The following is a 27,121-nucleotide window of genomic DNA, read 5'->3' as shown; positions in this document are numbered from 1 at the left end:
ATGATATAAATTAATCAGATCCTAACTTATCCTTGGAGGTACATCCAAGCAAGCATGCTGAAAGCAGACAGGACTAAAACATTCTTTTCTTCACACCCAGATATACTGGCCCCAGCATTCACCCTGTAATAAATCAGCCTCATAGAAATCAGATCATTTGAGACTGTGTCAGCAGCCTCAAAATACCTGAAAGCTGTCTTTGTTTCTTCATTTGATTATAGCTTGGATGATCATTTGGCTGTCTCCCAAGAGATCTATATCATCCTTAATCAAACTAAGGGATTTGTGCCTTTTTTCCCTTTTCACCAAATGAAGGAATCAACCTTAAAACAGACAAAGCCCTTTATCTCTTGTCCCTTCCCTCCCTCTCTATTGCATCCAAGATTCTGTCCTTGCTTTTTGGATAGCTTCTGGTTGCCATCTGTGCCATGCCACCCGGACCAATAGTTCTTAGAAAACAGAATTTGTGACCACCCCTGAGAATCGTGCTTAAGTAGCAAGGAGCTACTCCAGTTGGAATTCTACATTGTCCTCTGAAATTACCGAAGTGGAATCACTATTTTCAGCATAGAGGAAAGTTCCCACAGAACCATTGTTTTCTTGCCCTTGCAGCTGTTGTTACAAATGTAAACAGGCATCAAAAGTATCTTTGAACCAAATGTTTGAATGGCACGCCTGTCTACAGACATATTCCAGATGTTTCCCTATTAGGAAAACGTGTTTTAATACAGATTCAGTCCATTGGCAAAAAGCTAAGTATCTTTTTAAATGATGTACCTATTAAAAATATTGTATCATTTTTTCCACCTGCCTGAATTCTCCAGAAATCAGTGGGTTCTGTATGGTTAGGAGATTCCACACAGATTTCCAGAGGGTATGTTGTTTCAAATGTACACATGGACAGAATGATGAAACAGAATTTTGCCTTTGAAAATTCCTGAAAGATAAGCTGTCATGTTTTTCTTGCATTTCTTCCAGCTTGCTGAGGGGGTGTGGGGGAGGCAGGACGCAGACCAGGGGAGCAACTGTCCACAAAGCCAAGATCCCCAGCCACCACTGTCATCCATCAGGCCAAACCGGCCACCGCTCTCTTTCCACATTCCTCTGAGGGCTTTTCTGGAGGGCCTTCCCTGGTGGCTCAATCAGTAAAGAATCCGCCTGCAATGCAGGAGACCCGGGTTTGATCCCATGGTCTGGAAGATCCCCTGGAAAAGGGAATGGCAACCCATTCCAGTATTCTTACCTGAGAAAATCCCATGGACAGAGGAGCCTGGTGGGCTACAGTCCATGGGGTTGCAAGAACTGGACACTACTTTGCAATGAAATCACCAGCACCACGCATTTAAGACTTTGCCTTCCAGTGCAGGGGGTACAGGCTCAATTCCTGGTCAGGGAGCTAAGAACTCACATGACTTGCGGCCGAAAAACCAAAACACAAAACAGAAATTTAATAGAGACTTTTAAAAATGGTCCACATAAAAGATCTTTTTTAAAAACGGTTTTTCTGGATACTTGATTCAAATATGATCATTCCTTTTAGTTGAAAAGATAATAAGCAAGAGAGGAAGCCACATCTTTAAAAACCTCATACACTATATATTTCTTTATATTATACAATAAACAATATAGGACTTGCTAATGGAGTAGACCAGTCAAACCAAATAAAATCTGAGTTTTGGACCTGCCTGACATCTGAGTGTCCACAATATCTCTCTAACAAAGATCTGTGATAAATACCTGCCTAAGATACCAGACAGTTCATATTATTACCACTGTAGGATATTACTACTGGCTATAGTAATTTTTCACTTGGATTATCCCTTTAAAATTCAGAAAATGTGTTATATACTTAGCCTTATCTCGATATTTCTTCTCATTGCACCTTTAGAGATGAGAAAGTAGAGATAAACAATTTGTCAGACCACCAACAGATAGTAAATAGCACAGTCAAAACTTGAAGGTCTCTTGGCTCTATGTCCAATTGTTTGACTTTTCCATCAAGCCTCACTGCCCAACTCTTCATCTGTGCCTCCAATCTTGCTAGAAATAGAACCATTCCTCTAGAGGAAACAATATTCGATAGCTATTCAACCCTAGTAGACCTGGTGTCCTGTTTCATATAGTTCATTAATTAGTTCAAGATTAAATTATTTTTTACTATTATACATGATTTCTCAATGGATATAAGACTGATAGTGTTAGGAAAATATATAAATACAGAATAAAGGATTTATAACTTTTTCTGCTAATTATCAGTGAGCACTTATAAATTAACTTAAGAAAATATTCAATGCAATGATAACCTATGATTAATCTGACTTCAATCTGACTGTATGCTAAAGAGTTTTCAAAATCATGAAGTTTAAATGCTTTGTAAAAGTTTGAAATAATGCCAAAATTATTTTGGAAATAATTTGAAAATAATTCCAAAAGTCAAAAGTTGCTATTCTTGAGATTATTTTGCCCTATTTTCCCCTAGTCTCTGCATTATAACTTTTTCTTAATCATGACTGGGATTTTTTTATCACTTAAGATTATATTCTGACTATTTGCTTATATCTTTAAAAATTCTAGAGAGTATCTTTTTGCTGATGTTACAAATGAAATATATTACTACTAACAATGATGACAAGAAAAAATAACTAGAAATTGTAAGCATTAACATCTAGGCATGAATAACACAAATCAGTGTTTAATTTTTTTTTTTTCAGACACAAGCAAGGTTCCTATCTGATCATTCCAACCCAACTGCTGACTCCTTGAGTTCCTTCCAAGAGGCTGAAACATCTGAACACACTGCAATCCCCCTTGTAGAGGCTGAAGATGCAGAAAATGAAAAGGAAACTGCAACATCCATAGAAGACCATTCCCATCATAAGGTAAAAGGAATACAGGTGTACTAGTACAATTTTTTAAGTCTCCAAAGGCCTCAATTTTAAAGCATGGTTAAACAGAATACCTTATTCACTCTAAGTTTAATTTTTTTAAGATGATGATCATAGAAATACATGAATATGTAAGACTGAGTGCCTTTGCTGTCCACCTGAAACTATCCCAACATTGTTAATTGGCTGTACTCCAATATAAAATGAAAAGTTTTTTTTTTTAAAAGATAATGATCATATCAACTGCCTCCAATCTCTAAAAGAATTGTGAGGATTAATGAGTTTTACTTCTTGGGCTGAAGTGGTACATAATTCTTATATTTCACAAAAGTCAAATTCAGGTTAAACTCATAGTTGCTAAATGTGAAAAACATCATAAATAAGTTTATAAGACATTGTGTGAAGAAAAAGAATAATAACTATTCAATCTTGCTTATGAATTGCAAATATGACATAGATTAATATTATCATTTGTTTTAAGAATAAACTTTTTTTTTCAGCCTGAAAAATCTTCAGTGCTAAAGTCAGAGGAGGAAAACCATGATCAGTCAGCGGATCAGGAAGAGAGTTACAACCAAAATCTGGGATTGCAGGACCAAGAGAAAACTGAAAGTGACTTAACTGAGAATTTGGAGTATTCACCAACTGAAGGCACATTGGACCTAAAAGAAGACATGAGTGAACCTCAAAAGGAGAAACTCCCAGAGAGCTTCCTTGCTCGTGATGTTAGTTCCATTGTAGATTCTAACCAACAAGAACGCATCACAAAAACAGAGGAAAACCAAGAACAACCTGTAGATGCCTCTCATCCTCAGTTGAACAGTCAAGACCCAAGTGATCAAGGAAACCAAGATAAGGACACAAATGGAGAAGAGGAAGGAGGGAGAGAGCCAGGTGAAGTGGGTACCCACAGTGATGAAGAAGAACGGGAGACAGAGCTTCCCAAGGAGCCTTCTAACAACGAGCAGGAAGAAGACAGTACCCAATCGGATACTGTTTTGGAAGAGTCTTATCAACCAACTCAAGAAAGCAAGATGCAGAAAGAGGAACTTGAACAGGGTAGCCGAGAACAAAAAGAGGAAAACAGCAAGGCGGAAATGGAAGAAGAAACTGCATCAAAAATCGATAAGCCCAGTCAAGATACAGAATGGCAGAGCCAAGAAGGAAAGCCTGGCCCTGAAGTTATCAGCAACCACGAGGAGATGGATAAAAAGACCCTTTCTGAGCCTCTATTGGTGGAGCCTACTGATGGTGTTAATGCCATGGCCAGAAATCATGGGGCCAAGGATAACAGCGATCATGGCCCCAGACACAATGCAAGTGAGGACTACTTCATCCCAAGCGAGGAGTTCCTGGAGAATGAAAGAGCTCAGTCCATTTACTATCACACCGAACATGAAGAGCAAAGAGAAAAAGCACAGGAGAATGAGAACGTAGATACCAGTGAACCTGTAGAAAACCAACGGGTGAGATTATTTTCAATGATGCTTGTCTGATAAAGCAGTTAGCTTTATTAAAAAAAAAAAATAGCCATGACCTTTCTCTGTGTTCTTGCAATCTCTGTGCTTATCTCTCAGTACCTTAGTGAAATATTTTATAATTATGTATTTTTCTCTGCATCTCCATCGTTAGCCTGAAAATACCTGTTTTATTTGGGTTCCCCTAGAAGTAGACCCTGGATTTTAGTGCAGTTTGTTTGAGAGGTACAGGGACAAAGAGGAGTGGAAAAGGGATTTAGGGAAGAAAAGGAAGGTAGGTAATCAGTGGTATATCAGTTAAACCATGTAAAGCATGTTTTTCTGAATTATCAAATTTGGAGAGTGAAGGAGCTATGGCTTTTACATAAGCTGAGAACACTAGGAGAGGTGTCAATTTCCAAGTATTTCCAATCTATCCTTGAGAAGGCCTTCTAGAGTATCATGGTTTTCCAGGCACCGAGATGCAGATACTGGCAGCAGAAAGTTCCTGGTGCTAACTAGACAGGTAAATTCTGACAGATATGAGGATGGGAGATGTGACAACAGCTGCTCTCATGCCTTGAGAGCAGACACCAGGTCAGTCAGGCTCAATCACCAATATCTTGCAAAATGCCTCTAACATAATAGATCCAGCAATGTTTGTTGACTTAGCTTATAGGCAATGAACAAAGACTTGAGCCACAACTTTATTCAGCAGACATGCACCAAAAGGATAATCAGGGAACAGCAACAGGGTGGGGGAAAGGAAGAAACACATTGTTATTTGGTTGTTTAATCATTTGGAGCTTTCATGCAAAACCCTGGCGGGCACCCACCAGAAGCACCTGATACAGCTTTTTGGTAGGCAAGGTGGACAGGAATTTTGATTCCTGAGAACTCTGCTGCCATTCTAAGGTAGGAGTTTTCTTACATTTGAGGAACCTGGTAAGAAAATTTTCCCAACAGCTTCATAGAGATTACTGACGTAATTGTGTCTTAAGAGGATCACATGGTAATACCACATTTCTACTCTCTTCCCAAACCAAAGGGGGAGGTTCCAACTTTGCTTCTGGTGTTGGTTCCAACTTTTACTGGGTAAACCCAGACATGCACCTAAACCCAGTTAATAAAGACAGAAACAAATCCTGTTTTCAAAGGGCTACTGTCTCTTTCCACCACTGTGGCTCGTGTCTCCCTCTGAGATCTAAAATGATTGGGGTAGGGACTTCCCTGGTGTCCAGTGGTTAACACTCTGTGCTGCCAATGCAAGGGGCGTGGGTTCAATTCCTGGTCAGGGAAGTAAGATCTCAGATGCCATGCAGTGTGGCCAAGAAAAAAGTTTTTTTTTAAATAATAATTGAAGTAAAATAAAATGATTAAGGTATGAAAAGATCTGTGAAGGGATGCAGAGTGAAAATATAAATAATAGCACAGCTCTCCTCTAAACATAATTCCACTTCCGCTTTTGTTATTATACAGGCCAAGAAAGCGGAGAGCTCACCGAAAGATGAGAGTTCAACTGAAGGCAACAGGAGGGTGTACAGTGTCGGTGAGAACGGGCTCAGCCCACTGTCTGTGACCGTATCTGGGAGAGATGGAATGGGCCACGCTGGGCTATCCCCACCTCTTCATCCGAATTTTTTCTCTCCCAACTCCTCCCCTAGGAAATACTCCCATAAATTGCTCACATTCTCCTGTGCACATTTGATAGACAACTACGGTTAACTGTGTTTACAAACTGGAAGTCCAGTTGCAATATTACTGATAGAATTATTTTTCTCAAAATCATTTTGCTTTGAAGAAGCATTAATTCTGCCTTATTTACACTCAAACTCATATAACTTAAGAATTTAGATTCCATATTTAATTAAGACCTAATCTCAATCTTTGAGTTTCCCTGGTGGCTCAGATGGTAAAGAATCAGCCTGCAATGTAGAAGACCTGGGTTTGATCTCTGGGTCAGGAAGATCCCCTGGAGAGGGGAATAGCTACCCACTCCAGTATTCCTGCTGGAGAATTCCATAGATGAGTCCAGTGGAGTACAGTTCACAGGGTCTCAAAGAGTTGGACATAACTGAGTGACTTTCAATCTCAGTCTCACACCCCAATCACAAAATTTTAAATTTCAACCAATAAAATTCTCATGGCTTATTTACCTTTTGACCAACTTGCACAGCCTAGCACTATAGATGTCAGACTATGACCATTACAGGCTGGCCAAGAAGAACTGTTTTTTCTTTTTAAATCCCCAATCCAAACTGTACAGAAATCTAGCCTATTGTGTAAAATAGCCTCATACCAGAGAGTCCCACTTGAAAACCAATACATTCATTCCAAGGGAGGGGATGTAAGTAGCAAACAGCTGATTCACTTTGTTGTACAGCAGAAGCACAACATTGTAAAATCATTATACTCCCCTAATAAAAAAAATTTTTTTTTTAATTTCTAATGTTTCCCCACGTTTTCTCTTATTCATGAAAATGGAACTATCTGGGTGAATCTGAGTTTATGTACTCAATTTAGCTTTGTCCGTGTTTCCTGTCCAAATTTTTCTGTTAGATTCTTGCATGAGCTTCCAGTGCAAAAGAGGACACATCTGCAAGGCTGATCAACATGGAAAACCCCACTGTGTCTGCCAAGATCCAGCATCTTGTCCTCCTACAAAACTCCTTGACCAAGTAAGTATTTTACAAAATGATCTTTAAGGGACATCAAACAGTTGGGTGATTTGAATGAAAGTAATTTGCAATTAAAATTTTTATTTCAAAAAAAAAAAATGTAGGGACTTCCCTGGTAGTCCAGTGCTTAAAAATTCACCTGCCAATGCAGGGAACACAGGTTTAATCCCTGAACTGGGAAGATCCCTCATGCCCATGCCATAGAGCAACTAAACTCATCAACAAGAGAAGCCACCATGATGAGCCACCTTGCACTGCAGCCAGAGAGTAGCCTCCGCTGGCTGCAGCTAGAGGAAGCCCAGATGCAGCAATGAAGACTCAGCACAGGCAAAAATTTAGAAATCAAGTTTAAAAAGAAGTAAATGTCCCGGTTATCACCTGATATTTGAATAATAGCCAAGAGAAACAAATACCAACAAAATCAAAGAATTTCAACTGTGCTCTCAAATAATAATGGCATTTATGTAGAATTCATTTTAAAATTCATTCCATCCTTGGAATCATCTGCAGTTTCTATTCTGCGTTTATCAGCTAAATTAGCATCACCATGGGTATAAGTTAGTTGATTTGGAGGGTCAGATGGGATAGTTATGGTTTTAGTACCATCCCCTACCTGACCACATTTTTGGCTCAGCAGTTGGTTAAACAGCCTATTAAGAGCAGAGTATTTTCCCAATGAACATTCATCAACTTGAGGTTTTTCTTATGCTTCTCTTTCCTAGGTTTGTGGCACTGACAATCAGACCTATGCCAGCTCCTGTCATCTCTTTGCTACTAAGTGCAGCCTGGAGGGGACGAAAAAGGGGCACCAACTGCAGCTGGATTACTTTGGAGCCTGCAAATGTAAGAGTCCATCACTACTGCCATCTACCATTGCCAAAAGAGTTTGGGGTGAACCTCAATAAAATGTATTTATACATATATATTCATATATATATATATGGGCTTCCCTGGGAGCTCAGCTGATAAAGCCTCCACCTGCAATGCAGGAGACCCTGGTTCAATCCCTTGGTTGCGAAGATCCCCTTGAGGAGGCATGGTTACCCACTTCTTGCCTGGAGAATCTCATGGACAGAGGAGCCTGGTGGGCTACAGTCCATAGGGTCTCAAAAAGTGGGGTATGACTGAGAAACTAAGCACAGCACAACACAGCACTCATATATATGCAGACAACATGAAAAACAAAATCCAATGTAGTACTGAATTCAGGCTGTACATTAAGATAACTGGGAAGGCTTTTTTTTTTTTCAATTAGAAGAATGAGGACTTCCCTGGTGGTCCAGCGGTTGGGACGCCACGCTTCCAATGCCAGGGACAAAGGCTCCATCCACAGTTGGGGAACTAAGATTCCATGTGCCTTGCACCACAGCCAAAATAAATAAAATAAAAATTTTAAATAAAAATTAGAAGAATAATTCCCAGGCTTTAACCATAAGTGATTCTGATTTAATTGGACTGAGCTGGAACCTTGGCATTGTTCTTTCATTTGTTCTCAAAGTAACCTAGACAATTCTAATGTGCAGCTAGGGTTCAGAACCATTATGATAATGTTATCCACTTAATAACTGAGATGAATCATTGGAATTTTGTTAAATTAGTTGTCCTCTTCCCAAGTGAAAGCCTGCCAAGAAGCTTTAAAGACAACTTATTCTTCCAGACTTTTTAAAAAATTGTCTTCCTTCCCCAGGATACTCTCAATTGTGTTTGCATCTTCTGGTCACTAAATGATTCTCCACATGAGCAATGCTCACTAACCTCTCCTGTCCTTCCGGACACATGAGAGGAGTCAGTTTCTCAACCCCTTGATGTTAGATGCAGCCATATGATTTGCTTTGTCCAGTGAAATCTGGGCAAAAATCATCCACGTGAGCTCTGGGCAGAGCGTTCAAGAGCTGGAATATGGGGACTTCCCTGGTGGTCCAGTGGTTAAGACTTCACCTTCCAGTGCAGGGGGTGAGGGTTCAGTCCCTGATTGGGAAGTTAAGACCCCACATGCTTCTTGATCAAAAAACCAAAGCATAAAACAGAAGCAATATTGCAACAAATTCAGTAAAGACTTTAAAATGGACCACATCCCAAAAAATTCTAAAAAAGAAAAAAAAAATCAGATCTGACTTGAAAAAAAATAATAAATGAGCTGGTGTGTGGCTCTCCATGCTCCCTTCACCTCGTGTTGAAATGGTGTTAAGATGGTGGTGTCTCCCCTACCCTGAACCCCAGAGAGACTGAGATGAGCAGAGCTCAATTGCCAACTTGCATGGGACATGTAGCAGGATTGAGAAATGTTTGATGTGATATACAGCATAACGGTCAGCACTGCTGTCTAATATATTTGAAAGTTGCTAAGAGAGTAGATTCTGAAAGTTCTCACCAGAAGGAAATGAAACATGGAGGTCACTATACAAGGTTATGAATGTTAACCAAGTTTGCTGTGCTATCCATTACACAATATATCTGTATGTAAAGTCATTATGCTATACCCCTTAAACTTACTGGGTGGTACGTCAGGTATGTCATACCTGAAAAAAAAAGATCCCTTAAGTCAAGATTTAATATTATTATCACAGTATTAGCTGACTTCTGCCTTTCTCTCTTTTCTCCTAATAAATACCTCTTGTGACCTCCACCTCTGAATTCTAGAGCAGTGGTTCTCAGTCCTGGCTGCATGTCACAATTACTTACTAAGCTTTTAAAGCATCCTGATTCCTAGGCTCCATACCAGATCGATCAAATCTTTGAAAGGCCGCTGGCATCTGGTATGGCTTTACAATGCTCCTGGCAGTTGTGTTTCGGCAGCAGGATAAAGGACCGCTGTTGTGACGGAGGACCAGTGAGGATGCTATCAGTCACCGGAAGGTGTAAAGCATCCTGTTATGAAGACTTTTCCTGGGACAGGAGTAAGACTTCAAAATTAAAATCAGTGTACTTTCTATTTGGAACAGCTATTCCTGCTTGTACGGACTTTGAAGTGACCCAGTTTCCTCTAAGGATGAGAGACTGGCTCAAGAATATCCTTGTGCAGCTGTATGAACCTAACCCTGAACACTCTGGATATCTGAATGAGAAGCAGAGAAATAAAGTAAGTTATCCACAGTCAGCTACCCCGTCTGTCTACCAGGAAAAAAGGTATGGGGTGGGAGAGAGGTATGGTGAAGGCTTATGTTCCTCTGTAAAATGACACCTGGTTGATACATATGGATGAACAGAATAGTTGAGGTCATTGTTCATGCCCCAAAGTTTGGGACATGGCCAAACCCCGCCCTCCCCCTCCCCCACCCCGTTGCTCCGTTTCTACACACAGGGCAGGGGCCTTACAAGGACTCTGGAACTCATACCCAGAGCAAGCTCTACTGACCTCAATTCAGTGTTCATATCTTCAGGCCCAGACATATTCTTTAAATCTAAACCTCTTTCTTGCCCTCACAGGGCAGATTTATGATATAAGATCAGTTCAGTTCAGTCGCTCAGTTGTGTCTGACTCTTTGCGACTCCATGGACTGCAGCACACCAGGCCTCCCTGTCCATCACCACCTCCCAGAGTTTACTCAGACTCATGTCCATTGAGTTGGTGATGCTATCCAACCACCTCATCCTCTGATAAATCCGTTATTAACAATGTCAGTAATATATTGACAGATGAAAAAGGGCAGAATATTGGTTCTAGAAGTTCCCAGGGGAAAACTAGCATCTGATAGTTATTGAGTGTATACCAGGTACCTGGAATTGATTTACATGCTGGAAATACAACAAAGAGGAACCCCTGGAGGCTCAGAGGGCTCAGAGGGAAAGAACAAGCCTGCAATGCAGGAGGCGCAAGAGACCGGAGTCTGATCCCTGGATTGGGAAGACCCCCTGGAGGAGGGCATGGCCACCCACTCCAGGATTCTTGCCATGGACAGAGGAGCCTGGCAGGCTACAGTCCATGGGCTCGCAAAGAGTCGGACATGACTAAAGCACCAGCATGCACCATACAGCAGAGAAACAAACAAAAAAAATAATATCTGGCTTCATGAACTTATATTCTAAGCAGAGAGACAATATATAGTTATAAACACACATGCTAAATCACTTCAGTCGTGGCCAGCTCCTTGTGACCCCATGGACCACACATAGCCTGACAGGCTCCTCTGTCCATAGGATTCTCCAGGCAAGAATACTGGAGTGGGTTTCCATGCCTTCCTCCAGGAGATCCTCCTGACCCAGGGATCGAACCCTTGTCTCCAGCATTTCCTACATAGGCAGATGTGTTCTTTACCACTAGTGCCACCTGGGAAGCCCATGTATGTGTATATAATTATGGGGCTTCCCAGGTGGTGCTTGTGGTAAAGAACATTAGATACAAAACAGGGACATTTCAGTGGAGATACCACATGGCATCACACCAAGACTAACCTGAGACGCAACAGGCACTGGATGGAAATACTTAGACCAGGGTCTCCAACCTCTGGGATCTAATGCTTGATGATCTGAGGCAGAGCTGATGTAAAGATACTAGAAATAAAGTGTGCAATAAATGAAATGTGCTTGAAAGTGAAGTGAAGTCTCTCAATCGTGTACAACTCTTTGTGACCCCATGGACTGTAGCCCACCAGGTTCCTCTGTCTATGGGATTTCCCAGGCAAGAATGCTAGAGTGGGTTGCCATTTCTTTCTCCAGGAAATCTTCCTGACCCAGGGATCAAACCCAGGTCTCCTGCATTGCAGGCAGACTCTTTACCCTCTGAGCCATCAATCATCCCAAAACCTTTCCCTCCTCTTGGTCTATGGAAAAATTGTCTTCCGTGAAACCAGTCCCTGGTGTCATAAAGTCTGGGGACCACTGATGTAGAGGATTAAGAATGGAGCATACCAATGGGGGAAGAGCAGGACTTTTCACCAACTAAGTGCCTAGATCAGTTCAGCCCTCTTCATTCAAACCTTCTCATTGTTTTAAGAAACATGATGGACATTATTTGGTTAAAAGATCAAAAAAAGATTTAAATTTCTTCAAAAACCGCAGGATTTTTTACTGTTAGCTAGTATTCTATATAGAAAGGCTGTAAGTGTCGATTAGTTAGAAGGCGTGTAATTTATTCTCAAATAACATTCTGGGTTTATTTTCCTCTGTTATGCTACAATGACTCTTCAAGTAAAGTTTATTAAATGATAATCCCATTACACTTGTCTGATTCTCTGATGATCCTCTCCCTCCCGAAGGTCAAGAAAATTTACCTGGATGAAAAGAGACTCTTGGCTGGAGACCATTCCATTGACCTTCTCTTAAGAGACTTTAAGAAAAACTACCACATGTACGTGTATCCTGTGCACTGGCAGTTCAGTGAACTGGACCAGCATCCTCGGGACAGGTAAAAACTCTCCACCTTCCCATCGCTAGGTCATGCCCCTGATGTAATGGCTAGTTGTTTATACCAAGAGAATTCTAAACAGATTTAGGAAACTTCCCACTATCCACTGGAGGACACAGAAATGCCAAACAAATATGGCTAGGAGTCTACATACAAAGCTGCTTTGAAAACAATGGAATATGGCCACACCTCTGCCCCCTAGTTCACTTGTTAGGGTCCAGCCCCCCACAGAGACCTTTCAACTCTTTCTCATTTTTTAAAAAAATTTCTTTATTTGGCTGCACCGAGTCTTAGTTGCAGCATGTGGGATTTAGTTCCCTGACCAGGGATAGAACCCGGGCCCCCTGCACTGCAAACTTGAAGTCTTACCACTGGACCACCAGGGAAGTCCCAACTTGTTCTCATTCTTTTAAAAAAAAAAATTGTTTATCTATTCATACTTTTGGCTGTGCTATTCTTGTTGCTGTACCGGCTCTTCTCTAGTTGCGGCTAGTGGGGGTTACTCTCCAGCTGTGGTACACAGGCTTCTCATTGCAGTGGCTTCTCTAGTTGCAAACCACGGGTTCTAGGACATGTGGACCAGTAGTTGCAGCTCCAAGGCTCTAGAGCACAGGCTCAACAGTTGTGGGGCATGGTCTTAGCTACTTCCCAGCTTGCAGGATCCTCCCAAATCAGGGATCGAACACGTGTCTTCTGCACTAACAGGCCAACTCCTTACCACTGACCCAACAGGGAAGCCCTCTTTCTCATTCTTGATCCTAAATTTCCAAGATACTCTGATGGACCCCACTTGAGTCAAATGCCCACAATCAGGTAGCCCAGTGGTAAGATCTAGGTTGCATAAACATGATTCTTGGGGTGCATCCGATAAATTTAGGGTGGAGGGAGGACAGTTCCTAGTGAAGGAGGAAACCTTATCCATTGGCATTCAAAAAGCTGCATCTTACCCATAAATGGTTTATTTCATTTGTAGCTTTTCATGAATGTACTATGTATTTGCTATCCTTGGCAACCTTGTGAAAGAAAAGCACCCTTGGTGATCAGAAGAGTTCACTTTTCATACCCTGGTTACCCAGTTAACTGGCTGCCATTTGTCTCATTGCAGGGTCCTGACCCACTCTGAGCTCGCGCCTTTGCGAGCATCTCTCGTGCCCATGGAACACTGCATAACGCGCTTCTTTGAAGAGTGTGACCCCAACAAGGATAAGCACATCACCCTGCAGGAGTGGGGCCACTGCTTTGAAATTAAAGAAGGTAAATTGACCATCAGCCCAGGGAGAGGGGTGTTTTCTTCCCCCAGACAAGCCCTAAGCCCTGCAGTTCCCAGAGGGGTCCTGCTTGCTGTGTGTTAGACTGCAACCTAGGAGCCACAAGGTGGCAGTGTCCCCGGTAGAATCGCTATCACTGCAAGGTCATTTCTTAATCTGTTCCAAAGGGTGTGCCAGTGTGCCCAGTCACTCAGTCATGTCTGACTCTTTGTGAACCCCTGGACTGTAGCCCACCAGGTTCCTCTGTCCATGGGATTTTCCAGACCAGAATTCTGGAGTGAGTTGCCATTCCCTTCTCCAGGAGCTCTTTCAGACCCAAGGATTGAACCCAAGTCTCCTGCATCTCCTGCACTGGCAGGTGGATTTTTTTTAACCACTGAGCCACCTGTTCTAAAGGGTAGCATGGGTGAATATTTAAGAGGTAAAGGCACTGAGGTCTCAGAAATTGGTTAAACCTGAGAAAGTGATGTGAACTCCAACAGTTGAGCCAAATCTCAGAAGGCTACCCTCTGAGCAAGGAAGGAAGGATTTTATATCCTTCCTTAATTTGAATATTGGGCCAAACTTTAAAAATTATATGTGAAACTGAAACTCCAATACTTTGGCCACCTGATGCGAAGAGCTAACTCATTGGAAAATACCTTGATGCTGGGAAAGATTGAGGGTGACAGAGGATAAGATGGTTGGATGGCATCACCAACTCAATGGACATGAGTTTGAGCAAACTCCAGGAGATAGTGAAGGACAGGGAAGCCTGGTGTGCTGCAGTCCATGGGATCACAGAGGTGGACACAACTTAGCAACTGAGCAACAACAATGTGAAGGGTAAAACAGCAAGCTTGATTCTGAAAATCGGAGATGCCAGAAGAGTCTTAGAATTTATTACCAACACAAAAGATTTTCACCAGTTGTGCCCAGATATAACTCCTTTAATCCAAAAGGAATTCCTCCTGCAGTGGAGGAATTTAAATTTAGACATATATTTTGCTAAATTATGTCTTAATCTACTTCCTTTTCTTTTCCTAAGTCACAATTTTTTTTGAGCAACCATGCTTTTAATAATCAAGATATGAAAAACAGTTAAAAATGAGCAATCAAATCTGCTTACAGAATATAAATCAACAATGAACATCAAATCTCTATAGCAGAGATTTGACCCATATGTTCACTATATACATGCATGTAGGATGACTATACAACGAAAAAGTAAAAGAAATGTAAGTTCATCAAAGGTCAGAGTTTCCCCAAAAGAGGGAATCTGTGGGAACTTCACTTTAAAAATATTCTTCATGCACATGTGTGATGCCTTGACATTGGAAAGAAAGAGTTGAAATATGAGGATTTAGTCACTTATGGATAAACAGATAAGCATTTCTCTACAATGTTATTCTATGAAATAAACACAACTGTAGTGAGCTAAGAATGAATAAGCACGTGAAAGTGAAAGCTTAGTTACTCAGTCACGTCTGACTCTTTGAGAAGAGATGGACTGTAGGCTCCTCTGTCCATGGGATTTTCAAGGCAGGAATACTGGAGTAGGTTGCCATGCCCTTCTCCAGGGGATCTTCCCAATGCAGGGACTGAACCCGGGTCTCTCACATTGCAGGCAGATTCTTTACTGTCTGAGCCACCGGAGAAGCCTGGTAACATAAGCACAATTGTAATGAGCAAACAATGAAGAAGCAGCTCACTCTGTGTATTAGTTGTGTATTTCTGCACAACGAATTGCCCTAAAGGTTAGAAGTTTAAAACCTCTCTCACAGTTTCTGAGGATCAGGAATCCCTGGTAGTTTACCTGGATGGATCTGCTTTGGGGTCCACGCTGAGGACTGATGCTTTAGGATCCGCTCTAAGCTCATTTACGTGGCTGTCGGCAGGAGCCTTCAGTTCTTTACCACGTGGTCCTTTCCACAGTGCTGCTCATAACATGGTATCTGGTTTCCTCCAGAGCAAGTGATCAGAGAGAGACGGAAGGAGAGAGAGAGTCCAAGACAGAAGCCACAATGTCTTTTAGGAATAATCTCAGAAGTGACGTTTTTCTGCCATATTCTGTTTGTCACACAGTTGAACCCTGCCACGGTGTGGGAGGAGATCACAGGAGATGGGGATCACTGGGGGCCCTCATGGAGACTGGCGACCACATACGGTTTGCACCCTATTAGCATCAATAGGAAGTTAATGGGAAGTTAAGAACCAGACTCAAGCAAATAATACCAATTTCCTTTCTAACACATCTTCTATAAACACAGAATATGTGTTATCTATGTGGCTTAGAAGGTAAAGCATCTGCCTACAATGAGGGAGACCTGGGTTCGATCCCTGGGTAGAGAAGATCCCCTGGAGAAGGAAATGGCAACCCACTCCAGTATTCTTGCCTGGAAAATTCCATGGATGGAGGAGCCTGGTAAGCTACAGTCCTTGGGGTCGCTAAGAGTCAGACATGACTGAATGACTTCACTTTCACTTTCATAGATATCCAACATCTATCTTACACACTCACATACACCCCTAAAAAGGGTTAACACAGTTTTTTCCAATTCCCATTTTAAAAAGACAAAATGTACCCAAGCTGCCTCACCCCTCCTCTCCACCAGAATCAAGAGAAAAATTTAGCTGAGACAGGACATATTTATGCACACCCTCTTAACACAGCACGTGATTTTAAGGGTGTGATCCAAAGTCAAATTTAAACAGAGGCCATTTCAGGAACCCAGTTGCCCTTCACTGTTCATTTTGAAACTTCTGGCAGCTCTTCAGCACGTGGGCCCACTCAGGCCTTGTGCTGGCTGACTGTCTGGGAGAAGCAGAAAGAGCTTCAAGTTCAGCCACTCGCAAAGCCCCTAATGATCTTGTTTGTTCACTGTGGTTTGGCCATGATTATGTTACTTAGAAGAAAGGAAAGATTTATCACAGAGTAAGCCAATAAAGCAGATATTAAATATTCAGTTGGAACATGTAAACAAGTACTGATTTGGGATGCAGCTAGGCGGGGAAAAGAGGCTATTTGAAGGCATACCCTTTACTCCCTCAGGACTGAGAAATCCACAGGGCAAAATACATTTTAGCCAGTGTTGTCCTGAATTTTAACTACCTTTGCTCTGAACTAGATGTGCTCAAATATTCCAGCTCTGTCATTAACGAGCTCTGCAGATTAGGGCATGCCACTTAACCTCAGCAAGTCTCATCTTCCTTGTATGTAAAATGGGATTCAATGCAGAGGTGAGGAGTCTTATTTATTGAATATCTATGACATACCATGGACTGACATATATCCATGTGAATCTTTAGGAAAACCTTCCAAGTAAGACGAAGAAACCAGTCACATCATGCAGGTCCTACTAAGCCAGTTAAAGACGTTATCCTCAGAGTACTGGAGGATCACCAAAGTGCCTTAAACAGGGCAGTGATTTCACTGGATTTGTATTTAAGAAAGATTCTTCTGGTTACAATGTGGATAAGCCAGAGAACCCTTGTGGTAAATCCAGGCAAGAACTGATGAGAACTTGAATCAGGGCAATTGTAGTGGGGGAAAAAGACGAATAAACATATTTCAACTATATTTATTTTATTTTTTATTTATTTGTATATTTTCTTGACCTGGCCACACAGCATGTGGGATCTTAGTTCTCCTACCAGGGATCGAACCCGCAGCCCCTGTGTTGGAAGCACAGTCTTAACCACTGGACTGCCAGAGAAGTCTCCTTAAATATATTTTTAAATATAAACATATTCAAGATATAGTTGACAATATAAACATATTCAAGATGTATAGTATGTAGAAATAATAAGACAATGTTTGATAGGAAATACGTGGGGGCTGGAAGCTGGCAGTTGAGAGCCCAAGAGGAAGAGGCGTACAGTGCCTCGGTTCCTGGCTCCAGCAGGGCAGACCAAGGAGAAGCACTTTCCACTGAAAAGTAAACACAAGAACAGAAGTTGGTTTGGGGGAAATGTTAAATCCCATTTGGGACACATTGAGTTTATAAGTCCTTGGGTGACAGTGTACAGTTGATAGTTGAATATATGAGTCTGCTTTTCAAGACAGAGTTGGGGAGTTGAAATACGTATTTGGGGATTGCAAGTGTACAGAAAAGAACTGATACCAGGGAAGGAAATCAATTCCCTAAGGAAAAGGTGCCGAGTTACGTGGGAAAAGGTCTTGCATTGAGTATCAAGGAGCAACATCCAGACAATGGACAGAGGAGGAAGGATTTAGTGAAGGAGAATGAAGAGGCTCCTGCAAGAAAAAAGAAAAGAGGAGAGGGCCACATCTCTGGAGGTGTTTCAAAGAGGAGGAAGAGACCACAGTGCTACATGCTGCTGAGACGTCAGTTCAGTTCAGTTCAGTTCAGTCGCTCAGTCGTGTCCGACTCTTTGTGATCCCATGAATTGCAGCACGCCAGGCCTCTCTGTCCATCACCAACTCCCGGAGTTCACTCAGACTCATGTCCATCGAGTCGGTGATGCCATCCAGCCATCTCATCCTCTGTCGTCCCCTTCTCCTCCTGCCCCCAATCCTTCCCAGCATCAGAGTCTTTTCCAAGGAGTCAACTCTTTGGAAAGTTGGAAACTCTCCAAAGTACTGGAGTTTCAGCTTTAGCATCATTCCTTCCAAAGAAATCCCAGGGTTGATCTCCTTCAGAATGGGCTGGTTGGATCTCCTTGCAGTCCACGGGGCTCTCAAGAGTCTTCTCCAACACCGCAGTTCAAAAGCATCAATTCTCCGGTGCTCAGCTTTCTTCACAGTCCAACTCTCACATAGTAAAGTTAAAAAGAATTTCCAGTGGATGTAGAAATAAGGATACCCTCAGTAGCCTTGAAAGAGTGGTTTTTGTGAAACAGTCAAGATGAAAGCCAGACACAGTAAGAAAGAAGAGATGATGTGGAAGGCTAAAGAGAGGAGGTTTGAAGGCAGGAATGAGCTAGAGAGGGATACAGAGTTGAGGGAAGCATTTCCAAGAATAAAAGAGGCTTGAGCTCTCACTCATTCACTCATTCATTCATTCCTTCAACAAATCTGTCCTGGCAGTCTGCACAGGGCCAGGCACTGCTCTCAAGGCTGGATATGCAGCATAGTTACACATTAATGGGAAGGGCCTGGTTAAAAAAAGAAAGAAAAGGAAAGACTGAGGATATAAGAAAAAAAGAGGAAAATGGGGGTGAAGGCACCCTGAACACAGGCAGAGGATTAGCCTCCAAGTCAACAGGAGGGCTGAGTGCCCAAGAATTGATGCTTTTGAACTAGAGAAGTGTGGTGCTAGAGAAGACTCTTGAGAGTCCCTTGGACAGCAAGATCAAACCAGTCAATCCTAAAGGAAATTAACTCTGAATATTCATTGGAAGGACAGGTGCTGAAGCTCCAATACTTTGGCCACCTAATGACTCACTGGAAAAGACCCTGATGCTGGGAAAGATTGAAAGCAAAAGGAAAGGGGGGCGGCAGAGGATGAGATGGTTAGAGAGCATCACCAACTCAATGGACATGAATTTCATCAAGTTCCGGGAGCTGGTGATGGACAGGGAGGCTGTGTGTGCTGTAGTCCATGGGGTCACAAAGAGTCGGACATGACTGACTAAACAACAGCAATGGGAGGAACATCTCTCATCCAAACAACAGAAAGAAGACAAAAAGTATGAGTGCAAATATAAGTAAATTTATGAGTAAGCAGACTATTATCCCTACTTTACAAAAGAAGCCAGTGCGCAAGAGAAATACACCAGAAGTCTGTGTAATACACCCCTCCCTGGGGCAAGATGAAGACTGACATCAGGCAGGGAAGCTGCCTGGTGTTCCAGACAGGGTAGTATGCCTCAAATTAGCCCACTTTACATGTCTGCTCAAGAATTAAGAGTGGGCCACCCTGCTAAGGAGTCTTCCATCCCCCAGAGGATGCTGTTTTCTTCCATAAGTGTGGCAACAAGTTCTTTTACAATTACTTGTTTGGAAATTTGAGATAATTGGCACTCAGTTCAGTTCAGTCACTCAGTCATGTCCAACTCTTGGCGACGCCATGGACTGCAGCATGCCAGACCTCCCTGTCCATCACCAACTCCCAGAGCTTGCCCAAATTCATGTATACTTCTATTTATTTGGGTTATAGCTCAGCAACCCTTATAGATTAGTCCAGTAAGTACCCTACATACGAATGAGTTCCATTCCCAGAGCATGTTCAACTGGTTCGTTAAGTCCAACAACGTGTGCCTAGGTACCCATCTAATACAATCAGCTACATACAACTGCTCTTACACTTGCTTCTAGACATCCTGGGTTTGAAATAAAGACACTGTACTACTGTACTCTATACAGTGCTGTAAAGTACACAAAAGCGTGGCTAATTGTAGAGGATGCACGCATGTGACAATGTACACCAGAGATGAAAGAACTTATGTGACTGGACTTGAGAATGTATGTTCACATCTTTGAAAATTTGCAACTTGAAGCTTCGTATGTAGGAGACTTACTATTTAGTAGTTCTTGGCTGGGTTTCCCCTCAACCTCCTCTATCAGCAGTTCTCACCCTACATCAGAACTACCTGTGTGCTCAGTTGCACAGGCATGTCCAATTCTTTGCAACCCCATACACTGTAGCCAGCCAGGCTCCTTTGTCCATGGGATTTCCCAGGCAAGAATGCTGGAGTGGATTGCCATTTCTTTCTCCAGAGGATCTTCCTGCCCCAGGGATCGAACACATGTGTCCTATATCTCCTACATTACAGGTAGATTCTTTACTGCTGAACCACCGAGGAAGTCACAACTAGCTGCACAGCTTTCCTAAATGTATACATGTGATTGATCCATCTAATCCCATGGATGGAGGAGCCTGGTAGGCTGCAGTCCATGGGGTCGCTGAGTCGGCCACGACTGAGTGACTTCACTTTCAGTTTTCACTTTCATGCATTGGAGAAGGAAATGGCAACCCACTCCAGTGTTCTTGCCTGGAGAATCCCAGGGAGAGGGGAGCCTGGTGGGCTGCTGTCTATGGGGTGCACTGAGTCGGACACGACTGAAGTGACTTAGCAGCAGCAGCAGGGATGCTGATTCAGGAGGCCAGGAGCTAGGCCCGAGGATATGTATTTTTTCAAGTTTCATGGGTGATGTTAACACCCTTCCAGGACTGAGAACCACTGTCGTACTGCCTTATTCATGGCTTCTCTGGTGCCCTAGTTCTAACATGGTTTATGTTACTGCTCTGACTACTTTCTAAAAGTATGTTTTGTGTTTGTTTTTTACAGAAGACATAGATGAAAATCTCCTGTTTTGAATTAAGATTTGAAAGAACTCAAAATACCCAGCCTCCTCCTTTGTTCTGACCACTTCTGAAGTATATCCAATGTGATACTTGTAGATTTATATTTAGCAAAATGCTTGCATGTCTGAGAAGACAATGAGAGTAACTGCTTGATAACAGTATAGGCACCAGGCATTTACCATTAGCTTTAGAAATAAAACTTTAAAATTAAAGAGTCAGTATATGTAAAATACTGTACACTGTGAACAGGAGTTTAACTCATTACTCTCTGCATCCATTTATAATATACTTAAAGATTATAAAGCTAAAAAAATACATTCATTTTGTCCATGGTATCATGTGCACTTCAGAAAAGTCAAATAAGTCTCTTTGTTACTGGTGTGTGTTACTGTCAATACCTTAATATCCTAATAAAAATCCATATAAATCCAATGCTTATTCAAGTTTATTTACAGTCATTTACTTAAATAATTATACGTGAATGACCAACCCAGTGCTCATAGTTCATATCAAATCACACTTTCTAGAACCTACTACTTTTTTAAAAAGTGAGAATAATTTCATCAGTACAATTTTTCTAGATTTCTAGTTTGTTTTCTCTTTCTGAGTTACTTCACTCTGTATAATGGGCTCTAGGTTCATCCACCTCATTAGAAATGACTCGAATGGCAACGGAGATGCAGGCATAAGAGAACAGACTTGTAAACACACTGGGGGAAGGAGAGGAGGGGACAAGTTGAGAGAGTAGCATTGAAACATATACAATGCCATGCGTAAAATTAGACAGCCAGTGGGAATTTGCTGTGTGACACAGGGAACTCAGATCTGGTGCTCTGAGACAACCTCTAGGGGTGGGATGGGTGGGAGGTGGGAGGGAGGTTCAAGAGAGAGGGGACATATGTATACCTCTGGCTGACTCATGTTGATGTATGGCAGAAACCAACACAATATTGTAAAGCAATTCCCCTCCAATTAAAAATAAATTAATTAAAAACCAAAAGAAAAGTGTGGTTGAGGGGGATGTTTCCTATGGCAAACAAATATTCAGTTGTTAAATGGTAGCTACTTATTAATGTTTTTTGTCATAATTTAAGTTTAAACAGAAAAAAACTAAAGCCAAGCACTCTTCACCAAATTCAGTTTAAAATAAGGATGATTATACACTGCTTGATACAACTAATTTTAGCTTCTGTGTGGGTGTGCATGTCTGTCTGATAAAAAGGAGGCCCAGCAAAATCTCTACACATTTCATGTCCTCAAAATAAAGAGACTGTAAAGATAACAGACAGTGAAGAGCCCTGAGGAGTCTTGATGTCCAGTGTAGTCAGAGATGAACAGTACTAATATCATTTGATAGCAAGACAATGTGTCCTAAGAGAAAACTGGTATCTTTATTTGAGCTCTTCTTTGGTAACTATTAATACAGTAAAAGCCGGCTTGTACAAAGAAGATACCAAAATAAAGTTTAACAAGGGCTGAAACAAGGCAATAAAAAAAAAACTGTCACCCAGTTAAATATCTACTTACCGTATATTCTTTTAAATATGAAATATCTTTTACATATTATCCCATCTTTTTGTTTTCTGGCCACGAACTTGACATTTGGGATTTTAGTTCCCTGAATAGGTATTGAACTCCTGCACCTGCAGCAGAAGTGCAGAGTCCTAACCATGAGACCACAGGGAGTCCCCACATCCCCATCGGAAATGGAATATGTCAGCACAATTGTCTTTTTCAAATAATCAAAACTGTGTTGTTATTTAGAGATGTTTTGTAATAGTGACTGAAAGAATATTCCCCTGGGAGTTTTATCTGAAGGATATTTGTGGAAGAATTTGTTTTTTTTATCAGAATTGTATTTATTATCTCTTTTCTTAGTTTACTGACTCACTTGTTCTTAATCAGAGCACATCACACCAGATCATGTCTAAATAATTAAGTTCACTGTGATTAATCAAAATCTAATTAAGCTAGCCAGTGAGAATATGCTGTATGACTCAGGGAACTCAAACTGGGGCTCTGAGACAACCTAGAAAGGTGGGATGGGGTGGGAGGTGGGAGGCAGGTTCAAGAGGGAGGAGACGTATGTATACCTATGGCTGACTCATGTTGATGTATGGCAGAAACCATCACAATATTGTAAAGTTATTATTCTTCAATTAAAAATACATTTTAGAAACTAATTAAGCATTGTTTATAATTTCTTTAAAGTACAGAAATAAATTTAGAAATTATCCCCAAATTCAAAATGTTATTTACACGTGCCTACACAGAAATATCACAGGAGGTCCTAACTAATTAGAAACCAAGTTTCTAATTGCACGTTTATTCAGATAAGAAAATTAAAAGACCTGATTTACTATTTTTAATGTTCTAAGTATTTTAAATGTTTTTAAATAATGAAAGTGATTTTAATGCTAAGGATACTACCTAAATATTCACTAAAAATGTTTTATTTGAAAATAACTTTCATTTTGAAATAAAAATATTATTTAATAATATAAAGTTTTAGAACTTTGAAATGTTTATTAGTTAAGGCTCCCACATGTATAACTGTCTTGGATGATCTATTGTAAAAGCACTTTAATATCCTTAATAATCACAATTTTTTATTGTGAGTTGTTTGCAATAAAGACATTAATCCCAGCCAAGGAGATTAAGTTTTTTCTCAGTAATCAGTCTTTAAGCCTGTCTCTGTGTAATTTAAATTCTTTAGACATTGGTGTTCCTAGTGTAGAACCATTTATTCAATTTAGCTTCAAATTCTGTGACTCACATTACCCATGACCACAAAGGCATCAGCAATATGGCTTAAATATGAGATGGGCATAGAGATTCTAGATCACACAGCTCTTTGAATTTGTTGCCCAAGGACCATTTGAAGTGAAGGTAATTGAAAAGACACAGTATACTTTGGACTGATTCTATTGCACTTGGTAAAATTTATTGTGTTGGATAATTTAATGAATAGGTCCACTTTTCAAAGGAAGAAAAAAAGTTGAGGGTTTGAATGCAGAAGGAAGAAAAATACAAAGAAGAAACATGAAAAGGGGAAAGGGAGATGAGCTGCCTAAACTCGGGCAAACTGAAATAGCACAAAGATAAATCTGAGTTGTTTCAAGTACATATGTGGTAAAATAGTTGAGGAGTGACTTGCGTATCAAGAGATATAACTTGCTGCAGATGCTGGGGACAAGTCTTAATAGGAATATGATGAAATTGATCTTTCTTCCAAAATTCAATTCTAGAGTACAGTGATTTGGTCTGAAACTCCTAAGGTAAGTTAATCTGAATTAAATGTGATTTGAGATCATAAAAAGGTTTACTTTCAGAAACTACTGGCCAGTAAAGACCACATGGACTTGCTTTGTTGAGTTTATTCATAATGTGCACTTTCTCTACCAATCCAAAATGCCTTTTAAGACTTTTCCCGTGTCATTTTCTTCTTGAGAAATTATAATTGTCAGTAATAGCATCCATACCATGTGAAGACCTGGTAAATATCATGGGAGTAGAAGCTCAAGGTGGATTTATTTGTATACGTATGAAATCTCACTTGAGCCAGTGGTACTATATCTCCAATAATAAGCATGCTATGACATTGATGTTTGATTTGTGGGTAGAGATCACAAATTTGAATAACTTCAGAGAACAAGCAGTACAGGTTGAACCGTGAGATTACAAGAGCGGTAAGAGTAAGTAACGTTATGAACCAGAGAATGTATGTCTTGTCTAAACACCATTTTTAAAGCACTGATGTAGGCTTACAAAACCCGGATCTAGGGGCAGAATGTGGTCTCATCACTATTTCAACACTCTGACTAAACAGTCTATTAATAACAGGAATAGGACCTAGAAAAAAACTTAAAAAATGATCTCCTAACCCTTCAATTCCAGACTCCTCCTTCAGAATGAAATGTCTTCTCCTGGCTGGCCTTTTGATTATGGCCACTGCTTTGCCCGTCCCTGTGAGTACTGCCCTCAATTTTCCATTCCATTTCTGTCCTAGAGACAGTACCTAGGTCTGCGTCTTTTCCTGTATCTTTTCATTTCATGGAAGAGGAAAGTGGAAAATTGTAGAACCAGGAATTTACCAGTCTTCTTCAGTCCAAAGGTCTTCCCGGTACAAATCCCAGCTCTGTGTGACATCTGCAAGCTGCATGACCTTTTTAAAAGATATACGCATGTGTATATATACATATATATATTTGGTTGAGTTGGTCTTAGTTGTGGCACACAGGATCTTTGATTGCATTGTGGCATGTGGAATATTTCAGTTGCAGCATGCGAACCCTTAGTTGCAAGATATGGGATCTAGTTCCCAGACCAGGAATCGAACCTAGGTCCCCCACATTAGGGGCACAAAGTCTTAGCCACCAGACCACCAGGGAAGTCCTGCGAGTGTATGACCTTGAGCGAGGAAATAACCCACGGCTTCCTAGCCTGTGTCATGAGTTATAAGAACTACCTCAGATCTGTGCAAGGATCATAAAAGTGCATGAATGTGCTTAAGAGTCCTAATTGGGATATAGGAAGCTCTCAAATAAACTTTGAAATATAGAGCAAGTATTCCACACTGACCTAAGTCTTAATTAGGCAGTTTAAATTGTTTCATTTACAGTATCCTCACCCCAACTTGTCTCATGTTGACTATAGATATGCTTCCTCATCTATACAAATGAGATCTGTGAGTTTAAGCTGTGCTTATTATGATCTGAATATGTAGGGCACCAAGGAAGCAGGAGGATTTTCCAGGTGGCACTAGTGGTAAGAACCTGCCTGCCAATGCAGGAGACACAAGAGACATAGGTTCGAACCCTGGGTTGGGAAGATCACCTGGAATAGGAAATGGCAACCCACTCCAGTATTTTTGCCTGGAGGAGCTCCTGCACAGAGAAGCCTAGTGGGTTACAGTCTATGGGGCCCACAGAGTCAGACAGGACTGAGCTGACTGAGCACAGCTATTAATAGTAGGCAGGAACACCTGCTCCCTGCACATTTTGTAACAAAGGAGCTCTCAGAGAAGTGAGGCAGCTTTCAAAGTTTTATTTGGGGATACCAAATTTAAGTTTACATTTCCATACTCTCTCTACTTTGAAGTTCTAAGTGCTGAGAATTAAACTGAGAACATTGTTGATTTGCAGATAAAGAGATATGCAATATGTAACTAGTCGTATGGAAGGTACAGAAGAATATTCTTTGGAAATAAGTTTAAAGGTAAAAAGTACAATGTCTAAATTACTGGACAAAATTAATTCAATCTTTCTTTATTAGACTCAACTGCTTTTTTTTCTTTAGACTTTTTATTTTATATTGGAGTATAGATAATTAACCATGTTCTGATAGTTTCAGGGAGACAGCAAAGTGATTTAGTCATACATACAGACATATATCCATTCTACCCAAACTCCCCTCCCATCCAGGCTGCCACATGACATTGAGCACAGTCCCCTGTGCAACACAATAGACCCTTGTTGGTTATCCATTTTAAATATAACAGTTTGTACATTAGACTCAACTGCTTTTTTATTCCAGAAGGAAAGGTACATCGCTGCTGAGTATAATGCTTGATAGTGACTTGAGGTCCATTCTTATTTAGAATCAAATCTCTTTGTAATGAATAATGCATTGCCACATGTTTTACCTTGATGTGTTGTTGTTTCACAAGCTTGAACAATCTGGAGGAAGTTCCAGTGCTCAGGTAAACTTCTGGTTGTATTTTCAAATGATACGTTCATCATTTTAAGTTTTTAAATGTTTGAAATGACTGACATCATGTCTCTTGTTACAGAGATTTAACTTTTACCCACCCCGAGGAGCACCATTTTTCCCACAGATCCCATTTCCCCCACCTGTACAACTGCCCCTGGTAAGCATGGGTTTGGGGAATCTCAAGTTATGAAAAGTGGTTATTAGTTGGATGATGGTTATAACACTTTGCAGATTTGGACACAGACATAAAAGGCATTAAGAAACCATCAGGCAGCAGCTATTCAGACTTCCCTCCCTGCACAGCTTGCAGAGTGTGACCAGGGGAGCAAGTACCCCTGCAGGGCTTCAGTGACTTCTTCCAACTTCTCCCTACACTTGCAATCAAAGAAGTGGTTATACTGAATTACCTCGACTATGATGAGCTTAGTTACTTTCAGGAAGGGAATGCTAACTTTTGTCTATATTACCTGTTCTTTTTCTCCTTTTAAATCACCTTGTTGCCTTCTCTAAAGTTTCTCCCCCCACCC

The 27,121-nt window shown here is 41.0% G+C and overlaps 1 protein-coding gene across 2 annotated transcripts in view; it reads left to right on the top strand.

The window, feature by feature from the left end:
- The window catches only part of SPARCL1 (SPARC like 1), a 51,103-nt gene extending 29,789 nt beyond the window's left edge, over positions 1 to 21,314 (top strand). Inside the window, exons 3-11 of one of the 2 annotated variants that reach the window (XM_004009982.5) lie at positions 2,712 to 2,879; positions 3,386 to 4,351; positions 5,822 to 5,891; positions 6,902 to 7,020; positions 7,743 to 7,863; positions 9,963 to 10,099; positions 12,216 to 12,364; positions 13,470 to 13,618; positions 20,866 to 21,314. In XM_004009982.5, coding sequence (XP_004010031.3) covers positions 2,712 to 2,879; positions 3,386 to 4,351; positions 5,822 to 5,891; positions 6,902 to 7,020; positions 7,743 to 7,863; positions 9,963 to 10,099; positions 12,216 to 12,364; positions 13,470 to 13,618; positions 20,866 to 20,894 — 1,908 coding nt within the window. In that variant the 3' untranslated portion in view covers positions 20,895 to 21,314. Of the gene's footprint in view, positions 1 to 2,711; positions 2,880 to 3,385; positions 4,352 to 5,821; positions 5,892 to 6,901; positions 7,021 to 7,742; positions 7,864 to 9,962; positions 10,100 to 12,215; positions 12,365 to 13,469; positions 17,888 to 20,865 lie in introns of those variants that run through there. The other variant, XM_060417413.1, reaches the window with a different exon arrangement.
- The last annotated feature ends 5,807 nt before the right edge of the window (positions 21,315 to 27,121 follow it).

The sequence above is a fragment of the Ovis aries genome, chromosome 6, assembly GCF_016772045.2.
Source record: "Ovis aries strain OAR_USU_Benz2616 breed Rambouillet chromosome 6, ARS-UI_Ramb_v3.0, whole genome shotgun sequence".
Classification (NCBI taxonomy): domain Eukaryota; kingdom Metazoa; phylum Chordata; class Mammalia; order Artiodactyla; family Bovidae; genus Ovis; species Ovis aries.
Note: the sequence above shows the minus strand (reverse complement) of the source record. Positions and strands in the feature narration are given on the sequence as shown.